This window comes from Camellia sinensis, chromosome 7, assembly GCF_055761805.1.
Source record: "Camellia sinensis isolate YWXY chromosome 7, ASM5576180v1, whole genome shotgun sequence".
Classification (NCBI taxonomy): Eukaryota; Viridiplantae; Streptophyta; class Magnoliopsida; order Ericales; family Theaceae; genus Camellia; species Camellia sinensis.
This window is the reverse complement of record NC_138967.1, coordinates 38,898,708-38,911,384: the sequence shown is the minus strand read 5'-3', so window position 1 is coordinate 38,911,384 and position 12,677 is coordinate 38,898,708. Positions and strand designations below refer to the sequence as shown.

At 33.7% G+C, this 12,677-nt stretch overlaps 1 protein-coding gene across 1 annotated transcript; it reads right to left on the bottom strand.

Moving 5' to 3' along the window:
• Positions 1-6,660: 6,660 nt before the first annotated feature.
• Positions 6,661-12,330, bottom strand: LOC114262758 (uncharacterized). The gene is made up of 3 exons (XM_028203145.2): positions 11,694-12,330; positions 8,302-11,365; positions 6,661-7,178 (listed from the first exon to the last, which is right to left on the bottom strand). Exons 2-3 carry the CDS (start codon positions 11,261-11,263, stop codon positions 6,784-6,786), a joined length of 3,357 nt encoding a protein of 1,118 aa, XP_028058946.2. The 5' UTR covers positions 11,264-11,365; positions 11,694-12,330; the 3' UTR covers positions 6,661-6,783.
• Positions 12,331-12,677: the final 347 nt, after the last annotated feature.

The following is a 12,677-nucleotide window of genomic DNA, read 5'->3' as shown; positions in this document are numbered from 1 at the left end:
TAATAAACTGATGGCATAGTATATTATCATGTTGTTGCTACACTTGCTGCATCAGAAGAAAACTTCGCAAGATACTTAACATCACGGTATCTCTCGTCTTTTTTTTACTCTTTGATTTAAGTTTTGTAATTGAATTATATTTGTTATAAACCGCCAATCCGCCCGAACCGCCAAGGCAAATCCTCCATTATTTGCCAATCGAACCGCCGGTTTTTGATAAGGAAAATGACATTCTAGTAACACTTTTATCAATCCGCCACCCGCCATACGGTTTTTATTTTTTTCTCAAATCGCACCGATCCGCACTGCGCACACCCCTACTTACGCGGGTTATTTCACCTGGAATGTGAACATAGTCGTTGGCAAAGATGAAGCTTACTACTGTGACCTGACATCAGGAAGTTTGCACGGCCGGTTTGATTTGTTTGACAGCAAAAGAGATGAGTAGCGAAAGGTGTGGTATTAAGAATTTCAAGTGCTTTTGGAAGGTGAGAGAGGATTAGGGGTGCAACTCGGGCGGGTTCGGTCGGGTTGGGGGTCTGCCCAAGCCCGACCCGAATTGTATTTGGCACTGTCCAAGTCCGCCCAAGCCCGACCATGAACCCGAACATTGTTGCCCAAGCCCGGCCCAAGCTTTGTATTTTGAACTCGGGTTGCCCGAATTGCCCGAATTGCCCGAGTTTAGAAACCTGTAGGTAGATCTAAGGGTAGACATAAAAGATGCTAATCTAATGGTAGAAAACTAACCAAAATAAATAAATAAATAAAAATTAAGACTAACTCTTTTACTTAATAGAAGACTAACCAAAAATAAAAATAAAAATGAAAATTAAGACTAACTCTTTTACTTAATTTATATATATTACATAATTTATTAAATTATATATATATTATATAATTTATATAATATATTAAATTGAATTCGGGTTCGGGTTGCTCGGGTTGGCCATTGGTTCTGCCCAAGCCTGGCCCAAATTGCAATTCGGGCATCAAAAATCTGCCCAAGCCCGTCCAAATTACAAGATATAGTTGCCCAAGCCCTAAAAAAACTCGGGCTGGACTCGGATTGCTCGGGTTGAGCCCGCCCGAGTTGCACCCCTAGGGAGGATGGTTTATACTTTTTCTTGACTAGTAGGAATGAGTATGTGTTACAGTACAAGTGGCAACAGTAGTGAAGATTGTGTGTAGAAGTTAGAACTTTATATGCGTGGAAATGGTTCTGCATGGTTTGTTAAGTTGATGCAGCTCTAGCATTTTGTCTATTTTTAGAAGTAAAAATAAGTCATTTATTTTATATTATACCTTGTTTGCCTGTACCAAGTACTTCCAAGCATATGGTACATATGCACCCGATATACGAAACACGTATCTAAATTTTTTTTTCTTAATTTTTAGCATACCCACACATATTTAGTATATACTCAAGTCATACTGTACTTTAATTGAAATAATATTTTTTTCTATTACAAAGATAAAACTTATTTCACTAGACTTTTTTTTTTTATTTTTAGTTTTATGCTTACATAATTTTAAAATTAAACTATGATTTATAAGTTATTTAATATATTGACATTTAATTTTGATTTATACCTTACTTTTGGAAATAAATGTTAATTATAGATTGGATTTTAACAAATTAAATCATTTAATTAATTTTTGTAGTATTCTAAATTAAAAATAAATATTTTTTTATAAGCGTATTACGCTGTATCTGTATTTTATTTTTTTTGAATTTTATCATATTTATGTACTCGTATTGTACCAGTATTAGTATTTGTATATGTACCCGTATTTCATAGTCTGGCACAAAAAATAAGAATTTAAAATAATATGTTGTCGTGCCAAAAATTTTTCACAAATTTATTTAAATCTTTTAATTGGTGAAAAAATATATTTAAAAATTCTAGTACAAGAATACATTGTTTTTAATTTATCGTTTTCCATGTCGTTGAACAGGGAGTATATTTTTATCTTTTATCGTTGCCTTTATTTTTCTCCTACAGGAAATGCAAATTCTATGCATGTGCAACAATCAGTTTTTGGTATCTTTTTTTTGTTTTTAAATAAACGGAAATAGTTTTAAAACTCACTAATTTCTACTAAATATTTGGTTTGGACTTCTTAAAAACAGTTTTTGAATTTTTAATCTTATTTTTTTCACGAGTTTTTTTTTAATATTTTAATAATATTTTTTTAAATCTATTTAATTTAAATATATTTAGAAAGTATAAAATTTATGAATTTTTTTTTTGTATTTATAAAAAAAATTTATAAATATTTCACTTTTTAAGTAAATTTAGTTAGATTAGGTGTATTTAAAAAAAAAAATTAATTAAAAAATTTAACACCTTCTATCACCACCTTTGTCGTTGACCTCCATCTTTCTTGTCATTAATGCCGATCTCTGTGTGCAACCCCACTTGTTTTAAAAAACAAGTTTTGTGAAAACATGTGCACCAAACATATTTTTTTATTTATATTTAATAAAAAAATGTAAATATTATTATTTTTTTAAATCAAAAAAATTATAAATTGCAAATATTTTCAAATGTTAACAAATGTTTAACAGGTCCTTCTTCTGTCCAACTGGGGGAGAGGACTAAACTCTTGTGCAGTTTGGTTAACTAGTGGACTATTACATTTATTTTGATGATTTAAATTATTTATTTTTTATAATCTTATGAGTAAATCATTTATTACATTATATTTGTCTTTGAATATTGAATGACGAATGTAATTTGATAACATAAAATCTATTTTATTAAGACAATTATGATAAAATTATACGAATAAAATTATCTACTCAATTAATTTATTTAAATAATATATCCACCCTAAAAGATTCAATTCACATCATTGAAACAGGCATTGAAATAGTCATGATGGTGGATCCACACCAAGTTAAATTAAGAAAATTACAAATCAATGATTTCCTTTTAAAATAATAACAAATTCATAAGAAACAATTATAATTTTAATTATTCAAGTTTATAAATTTTAGGGTAAATTATAAATACATTTTATAAGATTTACTTAAAATACGGATTACTTCTTGTGATTTGAAAAATTACAAATATCCCTTTATCAATAGAATTAACTAAAACAATAAAATTCTCAACTCCGCTCTTATACAACAATACAATTATTTAAATTATTAATTAAAATAAATTTCTAACATCATTAAAATCTGTTGATTGATTTGGTGATTTATTAATAAAATAGATTATTTGTTATGAAATTAAAAATTTTAAGAGGCGAAATATAATTTTTAAAATTATAGAGAGCAATTCATATTTTAAGCACACTTAATTCACTCTAAATTTTGTCACACTACAAAAAATTAAGATTTTAGAAACTAAAATTGAGAAACAATTATTTTTTAGAGACCAAATATATTTGTTACAAAAAGTGTCGTCATTATATTTTTAATAACGAAAATTAGATATTAATAATGAATTATTATCTTTTTAGGATCAAATTCTGTCTTAAAAAATAAACCATTTTGAGACCAAATTATTTTGTCCTAAAAGTCTATTTATTAGTGATATTTTTAAAATTTTGTCGCTAAAAGCCTTATTTTTTACTTTTCGATATGACATTTTAGCAACTATTCTCATGACGATAGAAATTGATCTTTAAATGTCTTTTATAATAAAATTTTCATTTTCAAAGACCAAAATATTTAATCTCTAAAACTCTTATACGTTGTAGTTCCATCTAAAAATTATTTTTCAAACTTACATTATGAAATTGTTATTTCTCGTTAGGTTCAATCCTATACAACTAGAGAGAAGTTGGACCACTTTTGAATAGGGAAGTGCCCATCCTCCATGCACTACAATTTACTCCGAGAGAATAAGAAAAAATTTGAAAGACATAAATGTGAATAAATAATTAAATAAATAAATCAGCACCGATCTGTGAGCGGGTTGGTAAGGTCTCCACAGTAAACGTCGGTGCACATGATCTCTGTCATTAGTTCGGCAGAAACTATGGGCGAGAGAAAACAATATACCAACTTTTTAAAATTGAGAGAGAGAAAAGTTACAGATTTTAAACTGTTTATTTTATAATAATAATAAAAAATAAATCAAAAAATATTTTTTTTATATAAAATATACTCTTAAATTTAATTGCGTTATTGTGACTAATTTATTAGTAGTTGTATTAGTGAAAGTATAGGGTGAATGTGGCATTTGGGGTGTTCTAAATAAGTATACTTTTTGTTTTTTTAGACTAAAAAATTGAGGGAAAAAAATATAAATGTTTGGGTTAACTTTTTGAGTTTTTATGGAAAATGTGTATTAAAAAATTGTATAAATTAATGTGTAGGAAAAACTTAAGAGTGAGAATTACGCAGCCGTAATTTTTTACTTTGGTGAATGATGATAACTTTTTAACTTTTTGAGTAACTTTTTTACTTTTTAACAACTTACCAAACTTGTCCTATGTCACTCCATGTTTTCATCACTCTCTATGTGTTGCTATCGAGTCGTTTCAGAAGAGTGTATTTTAGTTTAAAGTTAAAAAATACTAAAAAAAATATTTTAAAAAAATCAATAAATTATATCCAAAAAAAATAATCGAAAATTCTATTTTCTCTATACTTTTTATATGTTTTTTTATTATTATAAAAAATGTCATTACAAATATATTAATTTTTTTTCTTCTCATTTTTTAGTTAAAAATTCAAAAATTACTACTAAAATAATCTATTTCCAAATGAGACCGCTAATTAAACCCGAAATCACCTCAACTTCGCAATTAACCACATAAATTGGGATTGCAGTAAACAGAATTCCAAATTGTGGTCACCACAAATTAATACGGCAGTTTATAATGGTTTGAATTCTATTTTTATTACTAACATAACAGTGCACAATGCTCCCCAAATCCACTCTTTGACAGGTTTGTTATAGATGTAGCATGAAATCAGCAGCATTCTAAAAAAGCAGGGTTTGCATTGGATGATAGATGGAGTCAAATCATCTCTAGAAAAACTACTCTCACCCAGACAACAATGGAAAAAAAAACTAGGGTTTATTTTTTTAACTCGAAAGGTGTACACTGCGATCCTTTTGTTCTTAAAAGATGTATACAGAGAATTTTTGTATATAATATTATAAGTGTTACTGGATGTCTATTATGGTCTTTAAGGTTTAGAATATAATTGTCATCAAATTAAAAATTCATTAAGTGTGTTCCTTGAATTATTTAAGTGTGTAGAAATAGAATTTGCCGAAAGTAATCTATGTTGTTAGAAACTTCAATGCCATATTCCCCTTATAAAGAAAAAGCATCTCATGCATACCAATTTTAAGTGCATGGGCCACCCTCCGATGGCTTGTCCTGCAAGCCATGCATGCCATGTCACCTCCAGTCGATGACATGTGGACCAATCAGCAAACCAAGCACTACACTATGATTCACCTAGCGAAACCCGCTTATGCCTGATCCCACCCTATTCGGTCACTTGGCATGCCGATAGCTTCATCGAGAGAGGCCTCATTCCTGAAGAACCAAGACAGTCTGACCACGCTACCTGGCTAGGAACAGGGCTTAGGTATTCTGCTCAAGACTACAAAAGAAGTTGTAGATTGGAGACTACTGTTCAAAGGATTCGTTTGAGTGCTCGTCAAGCCTCCATGATGCATTCAAACCAATCTCAGAAAGAGAGAGGCTTTAACAAGACATGTGAGTATCATATGCCAACCTCTGAACTACTTTAACACTTCTAGAGAAGAATGTATCATGCGTCACCTTTGCCCATGTATGATAACCCCCCTGAAGCCGGCATCAAGGATTGCATAGTTGGCTTTGATTTCCATCCATTATGCCTAGACCTAGTCAAGGGGGTTGCGTTGCCTACCTTCAGCTGAGCTAGCTTTCCCTAACTTGTTAGGGAACCTCCATGCACGCAACGACACACTGAACATCATTGCTCTTCACAAGCATGAAGCTCTCTACTACCCTCTCTCTCTCTCTCTCTCTCTCTCTCCTAAGGGTGCCTTGGCTCTCTCATCTCTCACCTACGGCGTTCTCCAACTCTCTGGGTGCTTGCCATCTTCCCAACTCATCGCACATACACAACTTTCACTTCAAATCTCCCCACCTTCAAAAATTCCCATCTCCCCCCTCTATGCCCTATCGATATATAACTTTTCAAGTTATGTTTAGATCATAAATTTTGATAGAAATTTGGAAAGGAAAAAAAAAAGTTAAATAAAACGTAAATGAAATATAACTGTATTTCACTTACATTTTACCCACACTGTCCTTTTTCCCTTTCTAAATTCTTACCAAAATCCATGATTCAAACAATCTAAGAGTTCTAAAAATGCATTAGCCTCCCAATAATGATGAACCACCATCCTAAAATTAGTCATCCCTACTTCAGAAAATTTGGTGTGGTTTGTCACCATCACATTCTATCCAAAATCCCATAAACTAAAGGGCAATTTAACACCTTGTCATGCAAACCAAAAAAAAAAAAAGAAGAATAAGAAAACTCATTCTATTTCATCACAACGTAGTAAATGGAACATGGTATTCCTATTATGTCTAAACGATGGAAAATAAACAAAAGGAAAGAAATAATGTACAAGAGAAAGATTAGTTACACCCCAAACTCATACTAAAAAATCTAAATAAGTAATGATATTTTGCTTAAATAAAAGAGGATGCACATTATGATTTTATAATTTAATCATGGCAAACGATGATACCAAGGAATAATCAGAGTCCTAAAAAATATATCAGTAATGGAAAACCGAGAGACTGCTGTTACATACAGTTAAGAGGCATATCATCTTTCGGAGGATGATCGTAAACAGGAGACGAAATAAAGTTCGCTTCTCGCTCACTAGACTCAATCAGCATTAGCACAACTTCACGCATTGATGGCCGATCAAAGGGGGATAAACTCGTGCACAATAAAGCAATTTTTAAGACAGTAAGCATGTGATTGATGGTGGTACTTCCATCAATCAAATTTAATCGACTGTCTAGTATCCCAGATGATAACGAATGTTCTCGAATATAAATCCTCACCCACGTGACAAGATCGCCTCCGTTTTCTAGTGGCTGTACAGGAGTTCTTCCAGTTAGCAACTCCAAGAGAACTACTCCGTAGCTATAAATATCACATTTTTCGGTAACCTTCATTGTGTATGCATATTCTGGCATCAAGAAAAGGTAAATCATCAGTCCGAATGGAGTTAAAAATTATTTCAATCAACAAGGCACAAGTCAGCTGAGAGAGAGAGAAAGACTGTAACTTGATTAACATTAGGAATCATATGACTTAAAAAAAAAAAAAAAAAAAAAAAAAAAAAAAAAAAAATTTGCCTTCATCTACTTTTCTGAGTGAAACTGTTAGATCGATTGATGAATAAGGTCATATGACTCACAGTGCTCAGAACTTAGCTCAAGAAGCTTTGTCAGTAAGAAGGGCATGAATAAGCAATTTTCTCCAACAATTTCTTTTTAGTTGCTTTTTTGCATTTTTTTAGAATCTAAAAAAGCTGATGCATTTGGTAATTGTTAAAAAAAAGTTTTTGTTGCAGGGAAAGTTGGCTTTTTTAGCTACCTTTGTTGCCTTTTTAGCTCAAGACAAACAGCCTTTTGCTTTTTGGCTCATTTTAGCTAAAAACCAGCTTTTTAGCCCATGCAAAATGAGGATACAAGGGATAGCACTGGGAAATTTTCAAAAAATTGGAAATGTAAATGGCATTTATCCTTTTGATTTGTAAGCCATCTCTGCCCTCGTTTGGCATTTTAGTTTTTGGAGCTAGAAGGCTAAAATAGCCACAAAAAGACAAAATAGTCTAAGAAGCCAATAAGACAAAATGTCACATTCAAATCATAATTATTTCATTTTTTCTCTCACAAAAGTCTAAAAAATCAAAAAACCTAACCCAAACAAGACTTTTTAGCCTAGGCTAAAAATAGCTAAAAACAGCTAAAAAGTCTATCCATTTCCCAAACGAATAAAGCAAATACTAAAGAAACAAAGAAATAAAACATAAGTATGAGTTGTATCAGCTAGTTGTATGTATGAACAGCAAAAGTTCAAGTTACTAACAATGTTTGTTCATTATTCAGATTTCTCTTAACCAAACAAACAAGGCATAGAACCCAATATTTTCTTAGAACCCAATATTTTGATATAGAATGAATATTTAATTACTTTCTTAGAACCCAAAATTGAATTATTATTCTTTTATGTTAATCATAGATATCCGAAAGTATAAACAATGAACTTGGAAGCAGAAACTATAGACTGTCAAACCGAGGGCTTACCAGGGGCAATGTATCCATACGATCCTGCAATTGCAGACATTGACTTGGCTTGAGGCATGTCAATGACCTTTGCCAAACCAAAATCACCGACATGGGCTTCACAGTTCTCATCAAGCAAAATATTGTTAGACTTTATATCACGGTGAATGATCCTCGGTTTGCAGTCATGATGCAAGTAAGCAAGACCCTGGGCCGCCCCAAGAGCAATCATAAACCGTGTTGGCCAGTCCAAGCCACAAGATGCTCCGTGAAGCATTTCACCCAAGCTACCCCTTTCCATGTACTCATAAAGAAGCAAATTCGAACCCTGGTGATAACAAAACCCATAAAGCTTTACAATGTTACGATGCCTAATATTTCCCATTGTCAAAATCTCAGCTCGAAAACTGTTTTCAATGTTGTTGTTCCCTTCTCTGTTAGATGCTAGTCTCTTAACAGCAATTGTTTGCCCCGAATGCATAACCGCCTTGTAAACCGTCCCAACCGCTCCCCTCCCAATAACATAACTGTCATGAAAATTGTTTGTGGCCTCAAGGAGGTCGTGGAAAGTAAAACCCTCCTTGGGAGGAAAATAAATATCTGAAACCGGAGAGGAAGATATCTCTTTTTCTTGGAAGGAAGCAACTACCTCAATCGGACGCCTCATGAGATATAAGACAAATGCAATTAGAATAAGAGAAACTCCACCTATAGCAGCTGAAACTACTGTGATGATTTTAGCCCGAGGAGCGGTTAAACCTCTCAAAGGTGGAGGAATTGAATTGAAAAATGGGTTCCCAATGCAATTCCCAAAAGGCCCTCCACAGAGCCCTTTGTTTCCAATGAAGCTGCTCCTGGCCATGTTCTGAAACAATTGGGCAACGGGCAATGGTCCAGAAAGATCATTGTACGAGAAGTTACAACCCAATAAACTTGATAGATTACCGAACGTACTTGGTATTGCACCGCTCAAATGATTGTTATTCAGTAGGAGGAATTCGAGCAAAACAAGATTCCCAAGCTGAGGTGGTATTCTTCCAGAGAGATTGTTATGACTAAGATTCAGCGCAATCTGCAACCCAGAAAGAGTGCCCAACTCTGACGGTATTTCTCCAGAAAACAAGTTTCCACCCATCTGCAACTCCGTCAAATGAGAGAGGTTGCCCAATGCTGCAGGTATATTTCCAGATAAATTATTTTCAGAAAGCATGAGAAGTTCCATCTGCGAAAGGGTTCCGAGCTCACTTGGTATCGAATCAACAAATCTGTTGTGGCTAAGATCAAGCCGTTGAAGCAACTTGCAGCTAAGAATTTCGGGTGGTATTCGTCCACTGAGCAAATTAGACGAAACGTTAAAAGTCACCAATTTGGACAGATTTCCTATCTCCCTCGGTAACTCGGACACAAAGTAATTTCCTGCGAGATCAAGCCTTTGCAATTTTCGGCAATTTCCGATGTCTGGAGGAATGGGACCGCTAAACTTGTTCTGACCCAACTCAACAGCAGACAGGTTCACCAAGTTGCACAAATCAGAAGGAAAGCTCCCCGTTAGCCTGTTTCCATCGAGACGAAGTTGCACCAAGGAGGCGCATTTTGTGACCCCACCAGGAATATTTCCATACAGCAAATTGGACCCAAAATTCAGCAAAATCAAATTAGAATTCTGGCAAATATGAGGAGGTATTCTTCCCGTTAGCTTGTTGTCTGAAAAATCAACTACCCAAAGTTTGCTGTAAAGTCCGAGTCCTTGAGGAATACTACCACTGAGAGAGTTTTCGAAAAGCTGTAATTGAAGCATTTCAGGTAGGTATTGAAATCCAAATGGAATCGGACCCGTGAGGTTATTAATTGATAGATCGAGCTTCGTCAAGTTCTTTAAGCTACTAAGCTCGTTTGGTATAACACCTGTAAGCTGGTTTTGGAAAAGGAAGAGTAAGCGCAAACCCTTTATTTGACTTAATTCGGTTGGAATCTCTCCCACCAGGCAGTTCTCTGATAAATCAATTTCGATTGCTAAAGAAAGATTACCAAATTCCCATGGTATTGTTCCATTCAACTCGTTCCTGTACAAGTATAGCTTCTTCAAGATCTTGATGTTCCCAATCTCAGCAGGAATTTCACCAATGAGGTTGTTCTGGTACAAAGCAAGAGTCTCAAGATTCGTACAATTTCCAAGCTCCTTCGGTATGAAACCAGACAACTGATTATCCCAAAGAATCAATTCTTTCAAGTTCCCAAGCATCCCAATCTCTTTTGGTATATTCCCTCCTAAATAATTTTGAGCAAGACCAAGATATCCCAAATTCTCACAACCAACAATCTCTGACGGTATGCTCCCAGAAATCCCATTTTGCCCAGCTCGAAATGTCGTCAAGTTCTTCAGATTCCCAATAGAATAAGGCAGTGGACCGGTGATCTTGTTAGTGTATGCCACAAACTGAACCAGAGAGGAAAGATTTCCAAGCTCCTCCGGAATAGGACCAGAGATGTTGTTATTGCACAAATTCAGGTTTATTAAACGAGACAAATTACACAACTCAGAGGGAATTTCTCCATCAAACTGATTATTGTTCAAATTAAGACTTTCCAATCTCGAGCAATTTCCAATCTCCTTGGGAATATTTCCAGTGAACCCATTGTAAGAAACATCAAGAGTAGCAAGATTGACCAAACTACAAATACTAGGGCTCAGGATTCCAGAAAGGTTCATCGAATTCAAATCAACAGACACCACTGTTGGATTGTGATTATTGTAATCCGATGTGCAATTCACACCCTTCCAACCACATGGTGTTCGGTCACCGGAATTCCAATTTCCTAGATGATTAAATTCATCTCGGATGCTTTTCTTGAACTCCAGAAGGTACAGCCCCTCTGAATTCAACCCTTCTGAGGTACAAACCAATAGAGCAGTGACAACCAAAAATCCGGTTAAACTTGAGACCAAACATCTCCTTGAATCAGGCATTATAATACCCTCCATTGTATCAAATTTACAGCACAATTTGAGAATTTGACGACTACGCGTAAACTAAGCAACTTGGATTAGAGTGTCAAACAACCAAATGAACTCAGAATTCCAATCCTGTATTGAAGCCAATGTTTAACAAAAGAATTATAAATCTACCATTTTGAAATCAATTCACCAATTCATGATTCAGAAGCACAGCAAGCAAACAAAATACGTATTCTAGATATGAACCCTTATAAACAATCTTTGACAAACAATGATTTAGGGAATTTAAAAATACACACAGAACAGGGTGATGAATCAAAAACATTTCGAATAACCCAACAATTAGAAGGGGAAAAAAATACATAAAAACAAATGGGTATTGCTGAAATGACAAGAAGGAATTCAAATAAACCCATCAAAGATAAATAAAAACAAAAAAACAAAAAACTTGACATACCTCTGAGAATGTCACTCCTCACAGAAAAGACACCAACAAACAGCAGAGTCAGTTATTTCAAGTGATTCCTTGAGATGATGACATAGCAAAAACCATGTGATTCATCAATGGGAGAACATGAATACAAAAACAAGAACTATAGTTTCCAACTGTTGACAATGATAGTGGGATCTTCCAATCTAAATCCAAGATTTTGTGAAGAAAAAAACAAACATCAAAAACTTTTTCAAGGGAAAAAGCCAAAAAGAAGGAAATCAAATGCAATGAATCAGAGATTTTTTTGGTATTATTTTATTGGAGAAAGTTTGATTGGAGAAGCAAGAGAGCACACAGATAAATCTTGGGTTTTGGGTTTTTTTGGGGGATTTAAGTTTTTGTGATCTTTAGGCGAATGGAAGAGGAGATGAGAGAGAACTCTTCATTGAAACAGTAATGGCCGACAAAACATGCCTTCAAGGGCTAACCTCTCTCTATCTCTCTCTATAAACAGAGGGCTTTCTCTCTCTATAATCTCAGATATACCTCTCTCTAGTTTTTCTCTTTTTTAGTGCTTGGAACAGAAAATTGTAAAATCTTTTTAGACAAGGAAAGTTCTCTTTTTCGCGAGAAAATGTTTTGGATTTTCTTGGATTGAGACAGTTTCTCTAGAAAGGTAGGTACTGAAAATTCCATACCCAAGTGAAGTGGTATGCTCTTAAAAACGGTGCCGTTTTCGTCATTGTAAAAACAAAAGCTTTCATCATAGTATCACTTCTCTACGTCATCAACTACAATAAAGGGGCTGTTTGTTACGGTTTGTGAAGGTGATTCCAGTTTATTTTAGGGTAAATTACATCATTTTTTTTTTATTTTAGCTCTTAAATTTTATTTTATTTTTTTATTTTGACTCTTCAAATTTTAAGTTTTTCTTAATTTATTTTTAAAGTTAATTTATATTTAAAAGTAGATAGAAAATATTACAATAAATATCACATAATATAAAAA

What these genes read in the sequence shown, in the direction of transcription:
- LOC114262758 (XM_028203145.2), bottom strand. Translation starts at nt 11,263, where the DNA reads ATGGAGGGTATTATAATGCCTGATTCAAGGAGATGTTTGGTCTCAAGT. An exon ending in GTATGGATACATTGCCCCTG is followed by an intron (nt 7,179 to 8,301) that starts GTAAGCCCTCGG and finishes TCTTGATGCCAG; the next exon opens with AATATGCATACACAATGAAG.